Below are 12,441 nucleotides of genomic sequence, written 5' to 3'. Positions count from 1 at the left end.
AGGAATAAGTCAACGTCACTGTTTTTCACAATTCTCTTCTGTGTTAGAATTTCATATGCCTGTATTTAGAAACCTTTGCAATAAGAATGTTGTACATAACTGTAACTTGTGCTCTATGAACATGGTAGCAAAGTGACTTAGAGAGTCATTCAAAACACTGGAGTGAAAACAGGCTTTTGGATATGATTTTCTATTACCTTTGCTTATAGTAGGTGGCACAGTTACGTCCTCAAGTGTGGGAGAGTCTTGTGATAGCTTGAACAGCAGGATGGAACATAACTCATGAAAAGGCCAATGAAAAGAAAGAACCTGTAGTTTTGGAGATGCTGATTGTGGGACAAACAGTTTGTTCATCCCTCAGTCATTTCATAGAGAGCTTTTTCACAAGATTAGTAACTGCTAACAACTACCAGAGGTGTCTGACTGCATACTCTCTTCCCAGATGGATGAGTTTATCACAAGGCAAGGTGGGTCAGTGCATGCGACCCTCCCTGTACTGCGGTGATTTCTTTATTTGCTTTGCATGTGCAAGATAAGCATGATATAAACAGCTACCTATGCAAGACCCGCTATTTGGGCGATAAAGTGGATATCCCCAAGTAGTTTTATTTAATTGAGTCATCATCTAATGTTACAACAAGTGGGAAGGCATCATTGTTTTTTTTTTTTTTTTTCATTTAGCACAGTATCACATGGAAAAAAAACTCTACATTTTTTTCAAACCTTCTGCCATTTGAGTTTTTTCTCAAATGCTTACAATGCTGGCAACTAAAGTACTATTTAACATGAATACATTAGAGAAATTGGTACTTTCTGTAGAATGCACCAATTTGCATTCCCTTTTTCTTTATTTCTGACAGCAATCTGTTTTACGTTCTTCATCATTTCAGTATTTTTCCCTCAAGAGATCTCATCTTGTATTTCTTGGCATTTCAACCAGAAACTTGTCCATTAATTTTTTTTTTTTTAATACTGATTTAACATTTGCTAACACAATTGCTCTTGTAATCAGACTCATAATTACACTCTCATCTGTTTTTAAATTACTGCTTTTAATCCTTTAGCTTGAGTAATTGAGGATTTAGTTAGTTCAGTCTCCATGTATAACTTCCAACCACAGCACTGCAGCAATATTTGCTTTCCTTTATGACATAATATCTTCTTTGGCTTCTTGACCACTTTCAGCTTACTTCCCTAACTTCAGTCCTTGTAATTTTTCTTTTTGGGTCATCATCTTCCTTGGTTGGATAAGTTATTGAAAGAAAACAACACTGATTTGTAAAGCTTGTACCATGTGGCAATTTAGTAAATAAAAATCCTTTAAGACAGCAACTAATGCAATCAAATAAAAAAGCGATGGTGTTTTGTGAATTAGAGGTTTTGTTACTCTGAAGGTGCTGTGTCTCTGAATGAACTAGCCTGGGAGTTTTGAAAATATAGCCTCACAGTCTGAAAAAAATTGTGTCTTGTGCCTGAAGTTAGCTGGAGAACAACTATAAGCTTTTCAAAAAACAAATCTTCTGGTGGAGTAGACTGCATGAAAGTGTTGCTGATTGTTTGCTTCCTCATTGTATGAATTCGGCATTGACAGATTCAGAATGAAAGGGAACTTTGCATAATCTGTATTTATGTTGTGAAATGCCTTTATGTATGATACTGGATCTGTCAGAGGTTTACATGCATTCTGAAAAGATGATCAGAGAAATGCAAAGGTGAAAAATCTATTGACCTTTATAAAATACAAAAGCATACAACATATGGCTCCTTGAGCTGTGTTGCTGAGGCTGAAAGACTATTCTGAGAATTAGTACTGCTTACTTAAGAATATTCTTATCTTGAGGTGGCTGCTGTTGTCAGTGGCAAGATACTGGACTAGATGATCATTTGGTCTAATTAATTTGATGTGAACTGTTCTCACACTCGTGATAATTTTTGGTTGAGAGAGTTGTACAGCTTAATTTTAAGCTCCTTGTTTTAGAGGGGGACTTGGGGAGAGCGGAGAAAAGTAAGTATTTTTACGAGATTTTAAAGAGAAATTTGTGATAAAAATCTTTGTGAAAAAATCAGTATCTCCTTCAGCTCAGTGCTGAAGAAAAACAACATTTGTGGTCATATGAAATAGTTTCTCTTTGTTTGTTTGCTGAAAAGAGAACAATGTGAGATTCATTCCTATGTCTCTAGTGTAATAGGTGGAAAAGAACCTCTTGAAAAAATTTGTCAATAGAGGAGGAAATCGGTTAATCTCTAGGAGGTTTTTTTAGCTACTGCATTAAGAATATGTAAGCATACAGCAAAATGCTTCAGCATAAGGTTTGTGCATATCCTTCTACTGCAGAAAGATAAAATTGAAGGTTGGTCTCTCCAATACATTAACAGTGTGTCAACACAGCTGTAAAGGCTTTTACTATGTGTAATTGTAAAATAACGTCAATAGGTAAATGTGAAAAGGATGATTTGGGAGCAATTTCTAGATTTTGCATTTTGTAAAATGAACACAACTTTAAAAAATGGTTTTAGGTTTTGGATGACAGTAAAAGTACAGAATGCCAGAACACCGAAGCAATTGTACCGGATGAGAGCAGTAATCCACCTAGCACTGTTTCTTTCCTTTGATGGTGATTAGAACCACATGCTCTAAAGGAAAATGCTTATAATAGGCAATTAAAGGATCTGCACATAGCAGGCTTTTTTCCTCTGCCCTCCCTCCCCCCAGTTGCCATAAATTACTGGTTGGCCTTTACTCTGACGTGCAAGTCTGACAAAACCTAGAAGGAACAGGAAATGACCTAAGTGTGGTTTTAGCCAGTTTTTTTCTTTACCTACATAAGAAGAACCCCCCCCCCCACTTTCCCTTGATAGACAAAACACCTTTTAGAACCTTTTTGAAACATTTGAAGATCTTAAAAAATATTAAAAGGAAGATTTAAAAATTACAAATATTAAAAAGGATTAAAAAAGAAGCAATAAGAAAACTAAAAACTTTCTACAGCAAAGAAGCTGACCTGCTGATACTCCTGGTTACAAAAGCAGAAGTAGCATGTCTCTCTAAAAATAAACAAATGAAACAAACACAACCAGAGAAACAAAAATCCAACCAAACACAAAATATTTTACCGCTTGCAGGGAGTAATATTAACTTGAAGAATAAGCCTGCTGAAGGCTTATTTGAAACTTTAGCATAACAGTGGAGCATTTTTGTTCTGGTTTTGTATCTGTGCTGAGGACAAAGTTACTGAAAACCATAACTAAACATGTGAAGACTCTAAAGTGACTTGTTAAAGTTTACTTAGGTGCAGCTCTTGTCAAAGATTTGTATTTGCAGGGAAGATCAGAATACTGTGGAGTCTGGTGAAAACATTATCGTGGCCAGACACCTATATGTTCCAGTGTTGCTCTTATGTGTCCAGCCAAATACGCTGCAGGTACTATTTAATGTATACAATAGTATTTGCTAAAGCAATTAAGTGGAAGCAAGTCTCTTTCCATTGAAGGAAGATTTTAGATTTCTTAAAAAAGTGAAGATACTTCCTTTTATGAAAGAGTTTAGTAGAGTCAATGACAGGGCCTAGGATAGGGATAAGACTGTTTCCATCAGTACATGTATCCAAACCTCAGAACCCTGAAAGCATACTCTGTTTCTGTTCAAAGATTGTGGCTATTTGCAGACTTCGCAATGTATTAGCCATTTTACAACCTTGGATAAATAAATTGTATAGAGCCAGGAAGTGATAAGTGTTAGGATTCCAAAAATATCCTAGTTTTCTCCTGTGCCATTTATTTTCATGGGAAGGTTTAGTGGGTGGAGAGATACAGTCATGACTCTAAATGCCTTAGGTATCATATTGAATGCTTTTCCAAGTGATGTATTTTGTCTTGATTACATTAATCTACTCAAGTGCCTGTTGTTTTGGCCTGCAAGGTTTCACAACAGAACATTGTCTGTTATCTAAATAATGCTACCTCTACTTTGACAGAGTCATTCTTTGGTTGCATCACCTTTAGTCGCATACTGAATACAACTTAACTACTTAATGACATACTGCTTTTCAAAATCTACCTTTTCTACACAGAGAGGGAAAAATCATAATAAATAAAACAAGACTTCTAGGTTGTACACTGCTGTGTTTGTTTTTGTATCATTACATTACATATGTTTAAAAAGCTAATTGATTGTAAGCTCTTACAAAAGACTAATTTAGAAACAAAAGCAATGAATCTAGCATCAGTCTTGTTTGAAAGGCAGTCATGGAAATAAATGGATATGTAATGTAACCTTTTTCATATTTTACAATAAATTAGTTTCTCATCTGGTTGTAGAATTTTGCTTTTGAATGAGGTGATTTTTTACAGAGTTGATTCTTGAATCAAGTTGCTATGGTGTTGGTTTCATTGTTTAGTTAATTCTATGCCTGGTTGCTATGGAAGTACTTATTTATGGAGCTAATGCCTAATGGTGTCAAACAGATGCTACTAGCAACTAGGAATCTTTCATATTTGATCAACGAAAGACTTGGTCAGAAGTAGAAACTCATTTTTGTACTAATTTTTTCTCCATTAAATTTTTGGAGCATGGAATGTGAATGGGTAGTGTCAAATGGGACAAGTTTTCTTTTCTTAACAAGCATTAAAGCACACGCTGACTCTCCTGAATAGTATCGTCATTGAAACTAAAAATTTCCAGTTACCTAGTTTAGGCAATCAAACAGCAATGTTACAAATCTTTAAATTGTGTATGGCCTTAGATGGTGTGCACATTTCAGCTTAGGGTATGGATAGTAGTAGTTATAGTCTAGTTTTAAAACTGATTTTTAGATTTCTAAGCTCTAAAGTATTTTTTGTAGCCATGGATTTTAAATCTGTGTAATATGAATATTGTCCTCAGTATAACTTTGCACAAACACAAGTAATTCTCAAATAGCTAAGATGATATGATTTTTTATTTTATAAGTTAAAGTATTCTGAAAATATCATTACACAGTTATCTAGCCAAATAGAGCTGAGCATTAAAGTTTAAAAAAAGAAAAGGGTTTAAAAATGCTTAGTGTACTTCTGTAGTAATTTTAGTGGCTTATAACTTGAGAAAAGTAAAACCTGTAGGCTTTTATTGTGCTTAAACCTTTAGAAGTTTAAAACACTCCTCAAACATGACTTTATCCAAATGGAGCTGTGGCACTCATGCAAAGAAGATCCAAAAGAACTCCACCCTCTGTGGCATCTACTCACTCCTGAAAGACACATCTGTTACAGGCCCTGAAAATGCTGGCTGCCCTGTGATAGGAAAGATAGCTTTTTATATAGAAAAATCATTAAAAACAAAACAAAACACCCTGAGTCTCTACTGGCTTTCATAGACCGTCTTCTCCCATTTCTCATCTGTTTTTAATTTATTTAGGCTGTAAGCTTCTCAGAAGAGCACTTTTTTTCCTCTCTTTTTGTAAAAATTAATACTGCTTGTTGCTGTGTGAACTATAAGCTGTATTAGGGAAGGCCTTTATTACTGTTACCTTGTGTACTATTTTAATAAATGTTTTTGATGTTGCTAATAACATGTACTTTTCAAAAGTGCCATCCTTAAGGTTTGGTAGTTCTTGGGTTGATATTCAACAATCAGGGCCTTTGCCTCTTTTTTTTTGTTTTGTTTTTGTTTTCCCCAGTGAATAGATGGATTACAAATAGTGTCAGATAAGTTGATTCTAAAATTCTTGTGTTCATATTGCATGGCAATTCCTCTGGAGTATATGGAAATACTGTTTTCATTGTTTGAGAAAATATAAACAAAGGGTAATATCTGATGCCTACTCTTAATTTTCCTGCGTATTTCCAGTGTGATACATATTTAAACCTCCTTAGATTTGACTGAATATCCATAGAACTAAATATAGTAGTTCATTCTTCAGAATAGCAACTCTGTGGAGAATTTGTGGAGCTTTAACAACTTTTTTAGCCTTTAAAAAAAAAAATATATTTCCAGTGATGTAAATTCCCTCTGTTGATACTCTTAGCCTGTTTTGAGTGACATGTTTCAGTTTGACCTAAGCCCATCACTGGCTGATTGTGGCCAAATCAGAAAAGGTTACTTGTACTTAAAGGGTTTCTGTAAGCTGGCTTGTCTTCTTTTAACTGTGTTGAAATTTATTTCATAGGCTAAATAGATTAAATTACTATAGTTAAACATAATACAGTCCCTGACTGTTAAAGAACAAGGCATAGTACTGTGTTATGTGTGGGTTTTTGTTTTGGTTTTTATTAACTGTCCTTCAAAACCCCGATCAGCTTGACAGGCAATTATATAAAACCAGGCAAGTGTGATCATTGCTTTTTGGATGGACTGGGAGACTCTGGAGTTAGAGTCAGACTGATATGAGAAGTTCTCCAAGCTGACTGGTAATTTGGTATACATGGCTGGGGGGGGAGGCTATACATTCTCACCTTTCGGAAGTTCATCTACAATATCAGAGCTCACTGCAGTTTTATTTTTCAGAGGAGCTCCCAACTGTGTGATTGCTGTGATGTTGGCACTGTCAATGGATGCTCACAAGCTGAAGTGTATGCGTTGCTAAACAGGGGTTTAAGTTGTGGCTTGGAACTTCTATGAATTGAGTCCCTCCTAGATCAGGTGTTTCTTGTTGGAGGAGGTGAGGAAGCTTGTTAGTGCAATGGATTACAAAATCTTGGTATTACAGAATACAGATCTTTCTGCAACAAGTCTTATGGTTGCAAAATCAAAAATTGCTGAGGCTCTGCCTGAGACCTATTTTAAGGTCTGTTGATCTGTTCACATTAAGTCAAAATAAACTGTATCTTTTTACTTCTCTTGTAAGATTGATGCAACTCTGGGAATACTTCGTAACTTTTACTGATGATCCACAGTAATTAATTAAAGCTTTGACAAACTCTCAACAAAAATAGTGCTAAAACCACTGCTTTTTTAGTATTCCAGATTTAACCTGCAAGGCATGGAGTTAGGCTAATTAAACTAAGTCTGGTAGGCAGGAAGAAACAAAGTACAGTTTCCTTACGGTTAGTTTCTGAACAGGATGGTAAGGAGTGAATTCTTCTTTAAACAGAAGTTTTTGTAAAGAAGCAGAATTTATCAACTGTTAATCTTTAAAACTGTCACCTCCCTTGTCCTTCAAACCATTTCAGTTCTGTGGAAGGTCTGTTAAGGAATATGCTGCTGGTTTCTGTTCCTTTCTCCCAAAATTGGTTTGTGGGGGAGGCTTTCTGGATTTGAGTGCCATCTTGTGGTGTATTGTAAGTATCCAAGAAAAGGTGATAACCCCCCTTTCATTATTAACCGGTAAGGATTTGATTAGTGTAGATGCATACCAAGTTGTATTTACCATGGAAAAATATTCATTGTATAGTGATATGCATTTTTTCCATTGTGCGTAGTAGAAGAGATTGCTACTTTGTGCCTAAAGTTTTCATCAGCTTTATTTAATTACTTCAACATGTGGCACATGGAATGAGCCCTGAAAATTTTATGGCTAATACAGCCTGTGGTATCCTGCTAGCTGTGTTAATATACTACACCTGTCTTCTCTCAGGAGACATGACTTCTAATTAACGGTGATGTATAGTGAATAAAAAACCACAATGTGTTGGCAACCTACAGGTAAACCTAAGTTCTGTTTTTTTTCAAAACTGTTTTAGTTTCTTTGCTGTGAAATCGGTATCAATGGAGAAGTTCAAATCTTCTGGTTTAAATGACAACAGAAAATTTTCAGTCATGAATCCAAGCTGTGAAATTTTTCATTTAAATAAAATCATACATAAAATGATACTCTGCCATTTAAAATATCAAACCATTATTTGCACTGGAAAGAGATTTTGCATGAACTGTGCACATTATCTTACCTTGTGTAAGATACTGGGTTAGTATGGGATGCAAGATGAAGCAGTAACACTTTCCATCGAATATTTTCTGCCTCCACAACTTTGAGCCTATTTCTTTACTATAGCAGGGTTAAAGCCAAAAGGAAGGTTTTGAACTTTTTAGTTGTATAGATTGACACTCAAAATTATAACAGTATAGCTTATGTGAGCGTGCCTGTGTGTACATACATATACACAAAAGCTCACAATGGCTTCAAGGATGAATAAAGGAGGTTGCATCTGTAAAAGTAATTGCAGTTAAAGTTTTGACACAGAAATGTTCTGGAGTTAGGAAAAGCATAGGTATTTTATTAAGATCTCATTTACAACAAATATATAAAATTAGCTAACATAACACATATTTAAAAGAAAAATAAAATATTAGTAGAGCTGGGGGAAGGGAAACCTCTTTTGTGTCCCCTCATGGAGGTTGCAAGATTGCAAGCAAGCTGACGCAACTTCGTGGACCATTAGTATCAAAGGTTGCTGATACAACTAACAAAACTCATGTGGACATCTGATCTTTGTTGCTGGTTGAGTCAAAAGTCAATGAAGCAGATTAATGCAGTCTCTGTGCCCTAGCTTAGGAGGACAGAACAAAACCAAAAGGTTTACCTATGTTTGATACAGTAAATGAATGTCAATCTGGAAAGAGAAACCTGAGAATGAAGAAAAACAAAAAAAACCCCAACCTACCCAGATGGACAACTCATTCTAGTTTGTTATGGAAGAAAAACCCCTTCATCTTTACGATGGTCATGCTAAAACCAAATGCATCATGCAAAATGGGTATGGCGAGATAATGTTGATCATTATCTTAATGCTTGTCACTGACAGGCTAACAGTCATCTCTTATGCTTATTTAAAAAAAAAAAAATTGATGAATAAGGAGATGGTAGCTAGATTGATCACTTAAGAATTTGAGTTTCTTGATTTTTTTTTTTTTTTTTTTTAAATTCTTAATTCTTGATTTAGATCTGCTTGCTTTACACAAATATGACTTTTGGTATAGCATAACTTACTCCCAGTTTAAGCACATGCTTAATGATAGATCTCTATTTTTCATAGCAAGTGGATGTCATAACTATTAACTTTAAACATAGTTTAATGGTAACTCTGTGAGTTTAATGGTAACTCTGTGAGTTTAATGGTAACTCTGTGAAGATAACAGAAGAGGAAAAGAGCCTTTAAGTGCTGCCTTTGCCTGAGTACTGCTGACACGTCAGCCTGTGTTTCTTTATCGACACTTTCTGCACCTTCTGCTGGACAAGTGCCAGCCTGGAACACTGTGTTTTCTCCATGAAAGAGCTGTTAGTCTTAGAGGAACAAAACCAAACATAGTTCTTGCCTATAAAAATAAGCAGAAAAACTTACTGCAGAATATGAACTACTTAGTGGGGTATTGGAACTTTATTTGTGCTCTGTAGCTATGGAAAAGAGGAAAAAAAGGGTTATCTTGTTTAATTTGTGAATGCATGTTGTGCAAATGAATTCATTTATCAGAGAATAATTAGAACCTGTCAAGAAGTCACGAAGACTGAACACTTCTGAAACATAACAGACATCTGAATTTCATATCTTGTCTGTTGTTTTTATTTTTTGTCAGTATAGAAGAAAAATTAAGTGAGTGCTGTTGACGTACTTGAAGCTGATAGTATCTTTAGATTGTGTTGCTGACGTTCTTTTGTGGGTTTGGTGGGTTTTGTAAAGTTATTCAGAACACGTAGATTTGTAACCATATTCAAGCAAAACATAACAAAACCTCCTGCAAGAAAATGCTTTTAAAATTACTGATTTTTAACCTGAGATATTGGGGAGCTTTTTGCCTTTTTTAAAAATATATGATGTTAATGTGCTATGTTCTGTACTGTATTTACAAAATTGCTACTGTTTGAATGGTTCTGGAAAGAAAAATAGTATAAAATAATTGGAGGCTTTAGGATAGATTTGCTTTCATAAGTTGAGGTGAATAAAAACAGGAAAGCATGTCACCACTTAATTTAATGCACATGTTAATTTATAAACAATCCAGAAATAGTGAAATAAGGCCATATAATTATTCTGTCATCAGGATATCTTTGTTGCATGCAATTTCTTCAAACTCCTCTTTAGGACTTCTACTGTGGTAGCATTAACTGAGAAAATGGCCTAAGTTACATATGAAAACATGAAGGGGGAAGCATAATCATCATATATCACATAATCAACATTTACTCCATTGTTGTTTTTCAACATTAGCATATCACTCTTCTTTTTACTTGTCTTTTTTTTTTTTTTTCTTTCTTTGCAGATGATACTTTGGGATTGGGATTTGAAGCAATGGTACAAACCCTATTACCAGGTCAGTGTATTATGAATCTAGTTATACTCAAACACATTTCACAAAAGAATAGAGTTCACTATAAACTGTCAGATTTCAGTTTTTCTGTTGATGTTTTATTTACCTAAGTTGTCCTAGTACATTCTACCTCTGTGTAGCAGAGACCTGATATTTAGCAGTTCTGACCAAGTTGACAGGGATCTACTTTCTGTGGTGTATATGAGAACAGTCTTAAACCTAATTAAGATGGGAGTGTTGTTTTTTTTAAATATCCATTAGCATAAGGTTAGGGAATGATTCCCCAGCAAAGTCGCCAAAGTCAGGTCTACCTGGTTCTCACATTTTTTCCTGATTGCTTGTTTCTTCCCCTCTGTCGTAACAGTGGTGGCATCTAATCAGCTATTCCTATTCAGAGAATATGCTGTTCCTATTCAGAGGATTATGCCAAATAAAAACTAATAACTTTTTTGACAGAATTGTGAGGATTTGTTTCAGTAGAATCAGGGTTAATAAAAGTAATGAGCCTGTGGAAGTTGCACCTGTATAAGTGGCTTACAACAGTTTGGGCACCAAAATTTCTGTTGATATTACTGGAGGAGATAGAATACTAAGTTTAATTCTGAGACACAGTAATGAAAAATTGCGATTAAAAAATGGCACCAGATCTTTATTTTAAATAGAGAAAAATAAACTGAAAGCCAATGTTGAATTCTGAAATATTTTTTTATTGTGGGGAAAAAACCCTGCAAAAATTGATGTCCAAATATGTGTGTATTTTCTTTAAAAGAAAAAAAATGCATTTTTTTAATTTATTTTTTTAAATTTGCAATGGATAAGATGCTTATTTAAAACTTAAAATACTGTGGAATGGTTTGACATGTTAATAGTTTGCAATATTTCCATCTATTCTAGAATGCTGGCAGTGGAAATGGAGTTGATCTTTCAGTACTAAATGAAGCTCGGAGCATGCTAACAGACCTCCTGACTGACCCATCCCTTCCACCTCAAATGATTTCTTCCCTTCGAAGCATTAGTAGTTTGATTGGTACTTTCTCAGGCACATGCAGGCCAAAGGCTAGTCCATTCACACCGTTTCCTGGTTTCTTCCCCTGTGCTGAAATAGAGGATCCATCTGAAAAAGGAGATCGAAAGCTGCTCAAGGTCAAATGACTTCAATTTTCATTCATGTGTGTGTTGCAATTTTAAAAAAAAATTATCAAGGAAAATTTATCTGGAAAGAATGCTCCTGTATGGATAGTAGCTTCTTTACTGAGTACCTCTGAACTATGTTTAAGATCAAAAGAGACCAGCTGTGAAAACACATTGAATGAAATGTAGATTGATACTAAAATGCAAATTCAAGTAGTTGATGGATAGGCAGGTAAAAGCACTGGTATGCACTATAAATACATGATTCCTCAAAATAAACACAGGATTAAAAAACCTGAAAGTAAATATAAAATTAAGATGTTTTATTCTCATGATATGACACAAACAGGGCTCTTCTTGATTCTCCCATGTTCTTGACCTAACAATTACTGTCAGTGTGGCTTTTTCATTGACTTTTTTTTCCAAAGAAGTTTACTCTTCTGAACATCAAACTAGCCATCAGACAGAAGCAAATTAGCTATGTAAAAGGAAAAAATATCTCTTCTTTCTGTGTAGCACATCATATTATGGGACCAGTGTGTAAATCTACTGTGACTTCTCCATTATCTAAGGTAAACAAGTGAAAGCAAGAATGCAGTCAGTATATGACATGTTAAGGAATGTGGTAGAAAAACATTTAAATACAGAAACTCAGCTGCAGTGCACCAGAGCTAATAATTCTAGGGTAGCCCAGTATTGACAGCTTGAAGCTGTTTATTGTGGAGCCTGGTCTGGGACATCCCTGCCTTGTAGCTGCTTCCATTTCCAGGCAGTGGGCAACTTGGCCCAAATTGATCAACTTGTTGGCTTAGTATTTTGGAGCCAGATAAACTGCCTCATGCCAGGTTCAGCCTGCGAAATGTCTGTTGGGAACCATTGTCAAGACAAATGCTTTTGGGGAAAAGCTCAGTGTCTACAGATTTCTCTGTGGAATATCCTACAGGGTCACTGCAGTATGAAATTCCTTGGAATGCCATATGGATATCTACAGAAAGCAGTTGGGTAGGAATCATAATCATTCAGCATATGTTTTTCTTTGTGGATTTTTTTAAAATCTGCTAAGGATTGGTATACCAATATGAAAAATATAATTT

At 35.1% G+C, this 12,441-nt stretch overlaps 1 protein-coding gene across 1 annotated transcript in view; it reads left to right on the top strand.

Moving 5' to 3' along the window:
- Window positions 1-12,441, top strand: part of PDE3B (phosphodiesterase 3B) — a 93,366-nt gene that overhangs the window by 59,212 nt on the left and 21,713 nt on the right. The window contains exons 2-3 of the mRNA XM_082000494.1: window positions 10,169-10,219; window positions 11,111-11,359. Coding sequence (XP_081856620.1) covers window positions 10,169-10,219; window positions 11,111-11,359 — 300 coding nt within the window. The remainder of the gene's footprint in view (window positions 1-10,168; window positions 10,220-11,110; window positions 11,360-12,441) is intronic.

Source organism: Phaethon aethereus (assembly GCF_964289735.1).
Source record: "Phaethon aethereus genome assembly, chromosome: 5".
Lineage (NCBI taxonomy): Eukaryota > Metazoa > Chordata > Aves > Phaethontiformes > Phaethontidae > Phaethon > Phaethon aethereus.
The sequence above is the reverse complement of the archived record's forward strand: the minus strand, read 5'-3'. Positions and strand labels throughout refer to the sequence as shown.